Source organism: Kluyveromyces lactis, assembly GCF_000002515.2.
Source record: "Kluyveromyces lactis strain NRRL Y-1140 chromosome F complete sequence".
Classification (NCBI taxonomy): Eukaryota; Fungi; Ascomycota; class Saccharomycetes; order Saccharomycetales; family Saccharomycetaceae; genus Kluyveromyces; species Kluyveromyces lactis.
This window is the reverse complement of record NC_006042.1, coordinates 1826583-1839341: the sequence shown is the minus strand read 5'-3', so window position 1 is coordinate 1839341 and position 12759 is coordinate 1826583. Positions and strand designations below refer to the sequence as shown.

Genomic DNA, 12759 nt, shown 5'->3' with positions numbered 1-12759 from the left:
ACCAACTGTAGTTGATTCATACAGCCAGCATACTTACTGTTCATAGATTCCAGATGGAGTGAGCGGTAAGATATGTTACCTCTGTGGATATTTTTCTTTTTTGAAGGGCTTTTTCTTTATATATGATGATAAACCATTTTAGATGTCTCGAAGAATTTATTTCAATGTGAGCACACGATTTCTCAATAGACTACAACGGTATCTGATTTGTCCTTTCTCTACTCTAATTCGTACCCCTCTTAGTAAAATATGTAAACCTAATATCACTCCTTAACTCTGTACTGCTTATTCGAGTTTTTAGTTATTGAAACTTAATTCTTTTGAATTAGAGATCAGTTATAAAACCATATTTTGTCCAATGCTAATCTCTCTTGCATGTTTAGTAACTATATATGAAGACCGCGGGAGGCAAGTACTTACAATGTCGAAGCGATCTCATAGAAATCAGCTGCAATACAAACATGCGTTGCCTATAGAGGCGCAGCCTGTACCGTCTGTATGGAAACATCCCTTTCAGGCATTTTCCTGGATATTAGATTGGGCGATGAGATGGAGTGAAACCAGAATTATTGACGTCAAGATCAACCAATTAGGTCAAATTTTGGTATGTGATCAATGGCAGATGAAGTATTTATGGGAACACGGATTCTTTGGTACTGGTCAACTATCTCGGAGTGAACCCAACTGGCAGGCAAGAACAATGTCTCGATTGCAACTAAATGATGCTGATCGAATCAACTTAGAGCATGTTACAGACGTTAGAAGAAGGCAGCGGCTCGAATTCAAGAAACTGAGAGCTGAATTTGAAGCCAAGAAGTTAGAAATGAGACAAAAGGGGATTGTAGACGAACAATTCATTGAACAAGAAAGGTTATTCTTAAAGAATCAAAGAGATAAAGAATTAGCTTTTGAAAAGGACTCGATGCAAATACGTGACGAAGATTTAAGATTAATAGAAGGCAAATCAGTGATTCAACTAGAAAGCTTGCAATTGATGCCCGTCGAGGCTATTTTCCTCTCTTATGCAGTGCCGGTATTGAAGATCACATTGCAACAATTAATGGTTTCGTTGGTACTGGAACCGAAAAGTTTCCAAGACATCAAGAAATTAATTCATCAATATGTCGCGTACCATCATTACAGGTCCAAAGGGTGGTGTGTACGATCGGGGATAAAATTTGGTTGCGAATACTTATTATACAGAAGAGGACCCCCTTTCCAACATGCGGAGTATGGAATCATGGTTTTGGATGCAAACCAGTCAAATGATTACACTTGGTATTCAAGCGCTGCCAGAGTCGTGGGCGGAGCCAAGAAACAGTTTGTATTATGCTACGTTGAACAACTCATACCTGAAGATGACTTAATGGAACTTTGGAAGCAATCAAAGTACGATGAGCTTTTCAGAAACTTTAAAATCCATGAATTGTTATACAAAAGATGGGTTGCAGGTAAGAACAGAGATTAACTGTTCCGAACCGGTAACGATCTTTTCCGCGAAGAACTCAAACGAGTAAAAATAAACCCATGCTAGTTAATTGCATTAAATACAGTAATGGTCTGTATTATATGTCTCTATATATATTATCAGTTTATGTTTGTAATAGTATTATGGCCGATACAGAAAGAAAGATCTCTCATTCTAAATCTTGCCGTCATATACATCCAAGATCCATCCACAATCTCTGAATCCCTCAGTACGTTGAGCTGGTCCCATTACTGGATCATCATAAATCTCTACCAGTGTTGGATCATGTGTTGCTGGCTTTGAGATGCAAATTACCTGACCGTTGGGTAGATTGCATTTCAATTGTGAATTAGGGAACGGACACGCACAATCCGACTTCTGTCTCACACAATCCAATGTCTGTGGACATAAATAATGCGGACAGTCATTATCTAGGAACATTTGCTGGTAAGAGCCAACATCCCGCTGTTGCTGCTGTTGCTGCTGTTGCTGTCTATTCTGGTGACCTGAATCGAAAAAGAATCCAGACACAGCTTGTAAAAAGAATGCTGAACCAATTATTGTTCCCAGTAGTTTCATAGTAAGTTAAGATCTTCGTATTTCGTAATACTGCAATATGAAATATCAGATAGCAGTGTTTAGTACCTATAGTCTTGTAAATCTTGGCATCTCTTCGAATATTTCGAATATTTCGCATGTATGCCATTTATGACAAGTAATCGATTTTCCAAAAATCTTTAAACGTGTAAGTATTCCAAACCAATATTTTAAAGAAATTTATGTAAATACATGAGATGACTAGCTCACGAGGGAAAAGAGACTGCAAACAAAACCACTGCAGGCCATCAAAGTGCCAGGTAGAGGATGTATATTGGCATTGCTGAATTTGTGGGTGCTTATGATAAAATTCTTCACCGATGCAGTTCTCATTCTTCATGTCAGTTGGTGATTTTTGTTTCGTGTTTAAACATTGACGCGTTATGTGCATCGAAGATGCTATCCAGTCTATTCAAGAAGCAATTGGTACAATCACAGTTAGTTCCCGTGTTTGGTTATTCGGAATTGAAGGATCACTATCAGAGACTGGACGAAAATATCAATAGCGTTATATTTGTAGGTTGTGGAGGGATGGTAGATCTTGAATCTTTTTTAGAGATTGATCCACAAGAAAACACGCAGGGTCCATTAGATGAGATTCAATTAGATAAGACTGACGTTGTTCAGAAATTTAAGAAGGAGATATTTGTGCTTGATTGTCATAGACCGTGGAATTTGGATAATTTATTTGGTTCACAGTGCATAACCTGTTTCGATGATGGAACAGTCGAAGAGTCTTTGACAGAGCAAAAGAAAGCATACTACAAACTTATAGAGATAGAGAACGAACTTGGCGATGAATTGGACGATGACAGTGATAGCGAGGAAGAGGAAGATGACAGGGAAACGCAAAATGAGGATAAAGACGACGATGACGATGACGATGACGATGACGATGACGTAGTATTGGGTAAAAGGTCCAGCGATGAATTGAATCCAAAAAAATCACATAAACAACGAAAGCGAGAGTTTCACAACTTAGAAAAAGTGTTACAGGAGTACTATTCACAGGGATCAACGGTGCTGAACTCCCTTTCAGTTCAGATATATTCTCTTTTGTCTGGTATTGGTGAGACAAATCTAGATTATTTATGGTTATGCATTCTAGGAGTGTCCTCTTTGGATAATTCCTTCCCGTTGGTATACAATCGACTATTACCACTTCTGAAAGATGAAGTAAAAAGATTGACACCTAGTGAAAAAACTAAAACGCCAGATTCTTTGAATCTTGAGATTCGTCCCGATTACAGTTTATTCCTTCTGAGGCATACATCCTTATATGATAGTTTTTATTATTCTAACTACGTCAACGCCAAACTGTCACTGTGGAATGAAAATGGCAAGAAAAGACTGCATAAAATGTTTGCACGCATGGGTATTCCGCTGAGTGTTACACAGGAAAACTGGATATATATGGACAATAATTTCAAGAGAGATCTGGGCGTACTTTTCGATAAAAATCTCGATAGATACGGGTTACAAGATATTGTACGAGATGGGTTCTTGAGAACTTTCGGTTACCGAGGATCAATAAGTGCCAGTGAATTTGTCGAATCGATAACCGCTTTACTTGAAGTTGGCAATGCTTCAAACGCACTAGAAAATTTGACAACAGCTAATGTATCTCAAAAAGATGATACGAACCAAGGTGATGAAGAGAATAGGGAGTACGAAGAAGCTGAAGAGCAAAAAATTAACAGAATACTGAAGACAAGGCAAAAAAAATGGATTGCAAATTTTTGGTCAAGTTGGGATGTATTGGACAATAATATGGATATTTTATCTCAGGGGATTAAGCATGCAACATTTTTACAAAGAAGTGTATTTGAAACTGGAGTCGCTATTCTGGAGAAAAGATTAGTGAAACATTTAAGGATTTACAGGCTATGTGTTTTACAAGATGGACCAGATTTGCATTTATATAGAAATCCATTAACGTTATTGAGGCTGGGATCATGGCTCATTGAATACTATGCAGAAAATGACGAAAAACAGTTACTTCCACTGGTATTGGCAACTTTAGATGAGACTTCTGACACATATCTTTGTGCAGGGATTGCGCCAAGGTACCCAAGAGGGTTGGACATTTTACAACAACAACAGCAGAAAACTTTAAATAATTTCACAGTGGCATTTCAACAAATAGCAGCTGAGACAGGTGCCAAAGTAAGGATTGACAATTTCGAGACATCAATTATTGAAATCAGGAAAGACGATCTACAACCATTCCTTGAACGTTTGACATTAAGCGGATTGATTTAGCACGAAGACACAAACATATTAATTTAGGCATATCATGAGGTGAGCTTTCGGCTTTAAATCTAATATATATATATATATTATGTAACAATCTAATCAGATACCTCGAAATTGACACTACTATGGGATGTCCAAGCTGTTTGAAATCTGTTAGGTTTACCATTGATATCACGTGATCATTAAACCAATGCCACAAATGTCAGTCAAAGGTAAGCATTCTAAAATACCCACAATAATTTGTCATAATTATAGGCAAAATGTTGCCAAGAACCAGCCTTCAACCCCTCAACTGTAGCTGTTCAGGCTCTTAAGTTAATACATGGAGCACAACATAGATCTTCCGCGTCTGCCACCCTGGAAAAGCCCGCAGTTCCGCAGGATCAAACATGTCAAACACTCAACAGATGAGGATTTCAACGTTGGGATGGGCACATCGGCAAATGTATTCAGCGACTCTTCGCTCTACACTCCGTTGAATTACAAGAATGAACGCAATAGAAACAGGGATATGAATGGGAAACAAAGGGCACCAGGGATATCTGAAAACACTCTCAGTTTCAAATACGATCCGTCACCTTTCATACTCCATGATAATATACTAAACAAGACAAAAGTGGATCAATTGCAACAACAAGAGGTTGCCATGAGAAGACTTTTTGATAAAGATAGAGCAATACCTGAATCCAGGCTCAATGTACCGTATTACCAAACGCTATGGAGAGAACAGCTAGATTTAATGGATGATGACATGCCAGAAACAAGTCCGAAATTCGATTACTCGAACTCATCTCAAGATCTATACAAACAGCTCCGGCAGTTCCAAACAGCATTTGTCCAAAATGAGGCGTGGAAGTACGAGGAAAACACTGAATAGCTGGCTAGTAGTATTAACTCCTGTGACTATTTCATCCCTCACAGCTCACAAGATTATTCCACAGTGCGGAATATCCCAATATATCTAATGCAAATAGACTGCGACAAGCATAAATAGCATACGCAAATGGATAGACGGACGATGAAACCCGTGTAAAGCACCGTATGATCAGACTGCTGAACCAGGAGGCTTGTACTGGCTTTAATTCCCTTCAATTATCATAACATACGAACATCACATACTCTCTCCTTTTCCATTTCCAATCGAAAAGCCCTTTAAAGAATAAAGTTTAACATGGTGGAATATAAAACATAAACCTTGAAAGCCGTATTCCACGCCCGAAACAAGAAAGGAAGCCCTCGTCTTTCCTTCTGCCTATACGGTTTACAACTTGCAGTATTAGTGCAATTGATTGGAATCACAGCAATATAAACTGATCAATAATGAATATTATTAGATTACAAAGAAAGTTCCCTGAGTTTTCTCAGGAAGATCTCTTCGAAACGATAGAGCATTTTCGAAACATCGATCTAGAGGATAAGGGCTGGGTTGAAAAACCTCAAATTTTGGAATCCATTTCCAAGTCTGGTGTTGCATCTTATGATGAAGCTAGGGAGACTTTGAAGACCGTTGATGTAGATGCTTCGGGTCATGTTGAATTGGAGGATTACGTGGAATTGATGGCAAAATTAAGAGCAAACGGTTCATCTCAAGGTACGCAACAGGACGAAGACAATTCAAAGGGGTTCCCACAAACGAGCTTTCCTAACATTTCCGGTCAGAGCAACCGTGCACCACCGGTTCCAACTAAACCTAAATCGATTGGTTTGCAACACAAAGGTACTGGTGAGAAAGCTCAGATTATTGTCGGTGGTTCCACTTCTGGTACCACCCACACGATTAATGAAGAAGAAAGAAGGGCTTTCACTACACATATCAATTCCGTGCTAGCTGGGGACGCAGACATTGGTCATAGGCTTCCTTTCCCTACCGATACTTTCCAATTATTCGACGAATGTAGAGATGGGTTGGTGTTGTCCAAGTTGATTAACGATTCTGTCCCGGACACCATCGATACCAGAGTGTTAAACTGGCCTAAGAATAACAAGGCTTTGAACACTTTCACGGCTTCCGAAAACGCCAACATTGTGATCAATTCCGCTAAAGCTATCGGCTGTGTTGTGGTTAATGTTCACTCTGAAGATATTATTGAAGGTAAAGAACATTTGATCTTAGGTTTAATTTGGCAAATTATTAGGAGAGGTTTGCTATCCAAGATTGATATCAAATTACACCCGGAATTGTACCGTTTATTAGAAGAAGATGAAACTTTGGAGCAATTCCTAAGACTACCCCCAGAACAAATCTTGTTGCGTTGGTTCAACTACCATTTGAAACAAGCTGGGTGGCACAGAAGGGTCTCCAATTTCTCTTCTGATATCAAGGATGGTGAAAATTATACTGTATTATTAAATCAATTGGATTCAAATCTATGCTCATTGGGACCACTACAAACCACCGATTTGCTAGAAAGAGCAGAAGAAGTTTTACAAAACGCTGAAAAATTGGAATGCAGAAAGTATTTGACTCCAACGGCATTAGTGGCTGGTAATCCTAAATTAAACTTAGCCTTCGTTGCTCATCTATTCAACACTCATCCTGGTTTGGATCCATTGGATGAAAACGAACCTATCGAAATTGAGGATTTCGATGCAGAAGGTGAGAGAGAAGCCAGAGTTTTCACTTTGTGGTTAAATTCTTTGGAAGTAGATCCTCCAGTTGTGTCACTATTCGAAGACTTAAAGGATGGATTAGTACTTCTACAGGCATATGATAAGGTTATTCCTGGATCTGTAAACTGGAAGGTAATCAACAAGAAATCATCTGACTCTGAACTTTCACGCTTCAAGGCTTTGGAAAATACTAACTATGCTGTTGATTTAGGTAAATCTAGAGGATTCTCTTTGGTTGGTATTGATGGCTCTGATATTGTCGACGGTAATAAACTACTAACGCTAGGTTTGGTGTGGCAGTTAATGCGTAAGAATATTGTCAATACAATGAATGAATTGGCCACGACTGGTAGAGATATGTCTGATTCCCAAATCTTAAAGTGGGCTCAAGAAACAGTTTCCAAGGGTGGAAAATCATCCACCATAAGATCTTTCAGCGATCCTTCGTTGTCCAACGCTCACTTCTTATTGGATGTCCTAAATGGTTTGGCCCCAGGTTATGTGGACTACTCATTAGTGTTACCTGGTAAAACTGAAGAGGACAGATATGCAAACGCCAGATTGGCTATTTCTATTGCTAGAAAGTTAGGAGCTCTAATCTGGTTGGTTCCAGAAGACATCAACGAAGTCCGTTCGAGATTGATATTGACATTCGTTGCTTCTTTGATGGCATTAAAGAGATAATACAGCGATATTTCAAGATTTACTGTACTTCAGCTCTAAAGTCTGTATATGTATTTTCGAATCCTTAAGTCCTCACTTTCAAATAGTATGTGACTACTTTCAAATGATCCTTCATCTAATATGTAACTTATAAGCAACTCGCACGCAACATTACGATAAACAATAATTCTACACGATTTATTTGAATTATGTAAAATTTATAATGGTATCCTTGTAGGCTTAATCTGGTCTTTTAACTTTTCATCCCATTGCAGTTTCAAATTGGAGATGTATTTATACACATCTTCACAGCCGGTTGTATCAACTTCATCAGTTTTAATATATTCTAAACCGTCTCTAAAAGTTGCCGATCCGTATTTCATTTGCTCCTTCTCAAAGTGCGGATTAGCCATTGTTGCTACATATACAGGAGCATTGGCTGCTTTGTATCCTTGTATGTTGTGCCAAGGTGAACCAATCCATCTGGCCAGATAGAATAAGAAGAGCATACCATAGTAGGTGAAAACATTCAAATATTGGAAAAATGAGAGACTGGTAAAAATACCAGGATGGGTGAGATATTGGCGGATTCCGAGCTTTTTCATCTCTTTATATGTTGCAGAATGTAACAAATCAACTAATCTTTTTGAACCTTCATAAGAAACATCGGATTCCAATAGCTGAATATCTTGTAAAGACAAATATTTAGGAGCGGACATGATACTAGAGACCCAAACGACAGTACCTTGTCCAGCCTGGAGTAACGGAAGCAGTTTTTGAATTAGATAATATGGTCCAAACACGTTTGCCTGGAACACAAGCCCCATCCCGTCCTTTGATTTGACTCCCACTCGTTGAATTTTATATGTTGGGTTTGTGACGGCCTCCAGTGGACTGGAGAAGACCTCTTTCACTGCACCCAACCAGTCAATCCCTGAGTAAACTCCTTGAGCTGCATTCACAAAGAAGTAATTGATGTGATCGTATCTTTTTGACAAGCTGTAGTGGGCATCAAGAATGCTGATCATGTTGGTAAAATCAACCAGCAGGTAATCATAATCTACAGAGCCAGTCCTATTAATGGTATTGACAAAAGCCTTAATTAAATCAATGCATTCACGAACCCTAGGTAATGTTCTTGATGTCACAACTATCGTGAGGTTGTCCTCTGGCTCGCTTCTCTCAATCAACCGATATACGATATTCAAACCTAAATTACTGTTTGTACCAGTGACCACTGCTACCTTTGACGAAGACATGCTGGTTTTGAAATTATTGGTACTCAATAGCTACTAGTATACGTAAATCAGTGCTAATGGACGGGAACGGTTCCTGTAGCCTGGAATTTTTCGCTTGTGTCGCATCATCATCACCATCTATTTGGTTTTCTAGTTCTTTCAGAATTCCGGAAGGTTTATCATCTCGTTTAAATATCATTAAAACCCAGGAAAGAAGGTGTATCAACGACTGATGGTTAAAAGAAGATGAACGATAAGACACTGCTACATAAGATGCATTTTATATAAGTGGTTCGCTGACATCGAAGTTCTTTATACAGTCGCAACTACACCCAGAGGGGCACTCATCGCCAATTTTCCACCATTTTTCTGCGCAAGTCCTGTGAGTCACGTGCTGACAATTACCGCATACGAACACCAATCTACCGGCTTTGAGGCCACAGTAGCTACAGTTTTGTTGAGTGTGTCCGTGGTTAGATTCAATCCACCTATTCGATACACCTTTGTAAATATCCAATCCCGAATCTTGTTCGATCCCATGCAAGTATTCAGGTTCTGTGTTTAAATTTACATTAAACTTCAACAACTCGGCCCTATCCATAGGCAACCCCCATATATAAAGTATCTCTGCATATTGCGTTCTATATTGTCTGAACTTGGTTTCACATTTCGGATCTACCAACGAAGGTTCCAGACCTTGGTAGGCAAGATCCAAAACATCGTCATGAATTAGTTTGATCTTGATATCGGGAATTGTCGCTTCAGTTTCTACATACCCATTGTTCATATTATTATGGGATTTCCCGTTCTTGTTTCCGTTAGCATGATGATTTTGATGGAAATAATCATCAGATATGATAGAAGAGCCATCGTTCAATGAGGCTTGATTGGTGCCATATCTCATTCTCGCATTTTGTGTACCTGTGTCATTAGAGTAGAACGATCCGTGAGTGGAATGAACATGTGGCGATGGCTCGTATTCATTGTTATAAAATGTAATGATGTTTTCTGATAAAGTAGGCGGAACTAGTTTATAATTTGTTTTCTGATCTGGCCTTCCAAGCGTAGCAAAGATGCAGCTCATCATTGCAAGCATTTGAAGATTTTGGCACTTCTCAAAATACTCGAATAGTCTTTTCACTAAAAGTTTACCACCCAATGAATGCTGGTCCCAATCATAATTGTAGAAATCGTTATCTCCTCTTCCTATTAAAACATTAGAAATCATTCTCCAGCATTGCGCGATATCTTCATAGCCGTAACTTTCCGCAATGCCTGCATTGTACTTCGCAACAAATTCAGGAGTTTCCCGAAATAAAATATACTGTTCAGCTAGCTCTTTTTTGTCGGGAATCAAACTTTTAAAATCTTGAACGACTATAGATGACTTGCTTTTTTTATTTGAATCGGTGGTTTTTCCGGATACACTCGTAGTAGATTTCGTCTCATCACGGAATATGCGTGGCATCATTGGCATCCTAGTCCTTAGTGTGAGATCATTTTTCAATATATCATCCAAGAACTCAGCATAGCTATCATCACTATCATCTGAATCCGAATCTGATGATTGATTTAGTGATTCACTGGCATGTTGTGAGTTTATGGATAGCGCTTCTCTATAAGTTTTTGGCTTTCTTTGTTTTCCCGATACGTTATCCTTCAAAGTTTGTGACGCACTCTGGACATTTTTTGATCTCACAAAACCTCCAATACCAGTTCTACCAACATTGATTATGGCGTGTTGCTTTTTTTCAGTTTTATTCTCAGCTCTAAAGAAGCAAACAAGGGTTCCTTGAGCGGTCCAAACTGCTCCACAACCGTTGGGGACAGGTGTGCTATCAAATTTTGGTTCTGGTGTACTAGAATACAATTGCAAAGAACCATCCCCGACAGCGAATTCAACATCTGATACAGAAGAAATCTCTGTAGGAGCATCGCTATGATCATCAGATGAACCCAAAGATGATCTATCTAAAGAAGTTACATCTTCGAAATCAAAGCTGAAAATTTTATTGTCGTCCTCCATGTCGGAAATATCCAAGTTAACTTCTTCTCCAAGTAGGTACTGTAAACACGGCTCAAGGCAATATCGATTTGCATCGACATATTTTTTGCTGATTTCTCTTAGTCGTTCCATTATCTGAGTTTTTTGATGTTCTTTTAATTCCCTGTTCTCTTCAATCTTGAACGCAGGTTCATTTCCTTTCATGGGGTAGTTTGGCGGGAAGTTAATAATAATACGCATGAAAATGTATTTTTCTGGATCTTCTTCCACCCATGGACCATTTAAAGTAATAATTAACTCTCCTGTCGAAACCGAAATTTTTTCAAAAACAATTCTAGGGAACTTGTGCCCAACGGAAGTGACTTCTTCTCCAAGATTGTTTAAACTCACCTCTTCAAATAGATCATGCGGTGAATCTTCGTTATGCATTCTCACACCCGAAATCCATTGTAGTTGATCTATATTGTTGTCAGCTTTCCATTGGCGTAGTCCGGATTTTGTAACAAAGGTTTCCTTCGGAATTTCTATATTTGTGTACCGGGGATCTACTATATTATTTTCAGGTTCTGATCTAAAAGTGTCGTAATCATAATCTGGTAGCTTCTCCGGCAGCTCTTTGCCACATTCGTAGTGAACTTTGTCGTAAACCATATCGGGTACTGGCCATAGTCTTAAATCGCAATCTTTGGACCAAGTAACCAATTGGAATTCTCTGTCATCAATGATGGTATTTTGACTGTGCCTCGATCTCCATAAGAAGTCCGTGACTCTATCTGTATGCCCCTTGAAAACGTACGTTGGCTGTAGTTTGGTAGTCCTTGACTCAGAATTGCCTGAGTCATGAAAAGAGTTCGCCAAATATACAGAATTATTTCCTCCTATCATCGGCATGATGCAATATCCGTCCCCAAACGGGAGATATCGTCCTCTCCACACAGGAAACTCTGTGGTAATTGTCATCTGTAGTTCATCTTCAACTTTATTATAATCCCAGAACTTTACCGTTCCGTCATTCCCACTTGACATGATTTCGGTTTCGTTGAATGGATTGAAGTCGATGCTATTAACGCTTCCGCTATGACCTTCTAATACAGATAACGGAGATGTACCCTTTCTTACATCCCAAACATACACGATATTCGAGTGCGAGGTTGCTAATACATTGGAATTTTTGTGATTCCATTTGACTTGTGCAGCACCAGATCTCCAGTTACTGGTTCTAAAATAAGGCTTCTTGGGGCTTCTCATATCCCAAGCCAGGGCGTAAGTATCAATTGAACTAGTAGCTAGGATTTCTGGTTGCAACGGGTGGAAATTTATATCTGTAATGGCTCTGAAATGGCCATGTAATACATGCTCCACTGCTTTAGAAGAGCTTCTAGATAGATTCCATACAATTGCTTTTTGATTCGACGTAGATATAACCCAGTGATGCTTGGCCGGATGCGGGCACCACTGCACGTCAGCAACCTCCCAAGACGTGAGATGGTGTAACCATCGAGGCTCTGAGAAAGGATCATCCAAGTCTACCACATAAAGGCCCTTTCGACTGGCTAATACGACATCTCTACCAGATGGATTGATAGAAACAGCATTAAATCCACCATCAACCCGAAGAGAAAGTGATTTCCCGAAGGTTGGTGATGAGTAAGGACCTTCCCCTACGTATTCAGACATTCAATCTCAAAGTGTGGCTTATATCGAAACCTCTAAAAAACACGAACCTTACTAGAATTCAATATACGAATGATGTTTCCTATTGAATTGTGCTTTGTTTCATTATATATTCATGATTCATTTTTTCCTATCAACAGTTAATAATGCTTTAAGGAATATTAACAAATAGTGGATTAGACATACATAAAAAGGGGAGTTAGAAAGCTATTATTAATCATTCGTGACGTTATTTGAAGTTTAAATGT

The 12759-nt window shown here is 38.9% G+C and overlaps 7 protein-coding genes and 1 non-coding gene across 8 annotated transcripts; 5 read left to right on the top strand and 3 right to left on the bottom strand.

Moving 5' to 3' along the window:
* Window positions 1-102: 102 nt before the first annotated feature.
* Window positions 103-216, top strand: SNR79. The gene has a single exon (XR_002633613.1). It is a non-coding gene; the product is annotated as a snR79 (small nucleolar RNA).
* Window positions 217-358: 142 nt separating this feature from the next.
* On the top strand, window positions 359-1468 carry SEN2 (tRNA splicing endonuclease subunit SEN2; the record flags this gene model as incomplete). The annotated part of the gene is made up of 1 exon (XM_455972.1): window positions 359-1468. The coding sequence occupies one exon, from the start codon at window positions 359-361 to the stop codon at window positions 1466-1468; it is 1110 nt and encodes a 369-aa protein (XP_455972.1).
* Window positions 1469-1642: 174 nt separating this feature from the next.
* On the bottom strand, window positions 1643-2047 carry LCL2 (Lcl2p; the record flags this gene model as incomplete). The annotated part of the gene is made up of 1 exon (XM_455971.1): window positions 1643-2047. One exon carries the CDS (start codon window positions 2045-2047, stop codon window positions 1643-1645), a length of 405 nt encoding a protein of 134 aa, XP_455971.1.
* A 285-nt stretch (window positions 2048-2332) lies between these two features.
* On the top strand, window positions 2333-4327 carry CDC45 (DNA replication initiation factor CDC45; the record flags this gene model as incomplete). Its single annotated transcript, XM_455970.1, has 1 exon — window positions 2333-4327. The coding sequence occupies one exon, from the start codon at window positions 2333-2335 to the stop codon at window positions 4325-4327; it is 1995 nt and encodes a 664-aa protein (XP_455970.1).
* Window positions 4328-4643: 316 nt separating this feature from the next.
* On the top strand, window positions 4644-5198 carry KLLA0_F19800g (uncharacterized protein; the record flags this gene model as incomplete). The annotated part of the gene is made up of 1 exon (XM_455969.1): window positions 4644-5198. One exon carries the CDS (start codon window positions 4644-4646, stop codon window positions 5196-5198), a length of 555 nt encoding a protein of 184 aa, XP_455969.1.
* A 443-nt stretch (window positions 5199-5641) lies between these two features.
* SAC6 (fimbrin) lies at window positions 5642-7615 on the top strand (the record flags this gene model as incomplete). The annotated part of the gene is made up of 1 exon (XM_455968.1): window positions 5642-7615. The coding sequence occupies one exon, from the start codon at window positions 5642-5644 to the stop codon at window positions 7613-7615; it is 1974 nt and encodes a 657-aa protein (XP_455968.1).
* A 197-nt stretch (window positions 7616-7812) lies between these two features.
* ERG27 (3-keto-steroid reductase) lies at window positions 7813-8853 on the bottom strand (the record flags this gene model as incomplete). Its single annotated transcript, XM_455967.1, has 1 exon — window positions 7813-8853. One exon carries the CDS (start codon window positions 8851-8853, stop codon window positions 7813-7815), a length of 1041 nt encoding a protein of 346 aa, XP_455967.1.
* Window positions 8854-9112: 259 nt separating this feature from the next.
* Window positions 9113-12514, bottom strand: MTC5 (Mtc5p; the record flags this gene model as incomplete). The annotated part of the gene is made up of 1 exon (XM_455966.1): window positions 9113-12514. One exon carries the CDS (start codon window positions 12512-12514, stop codon window positions 9113-9115), a length of 3402 nt encoding a protein of 1133 aa, XP_455966.1.
* Window positions 12515-12759: the final 245 nt, after the last annotated feature.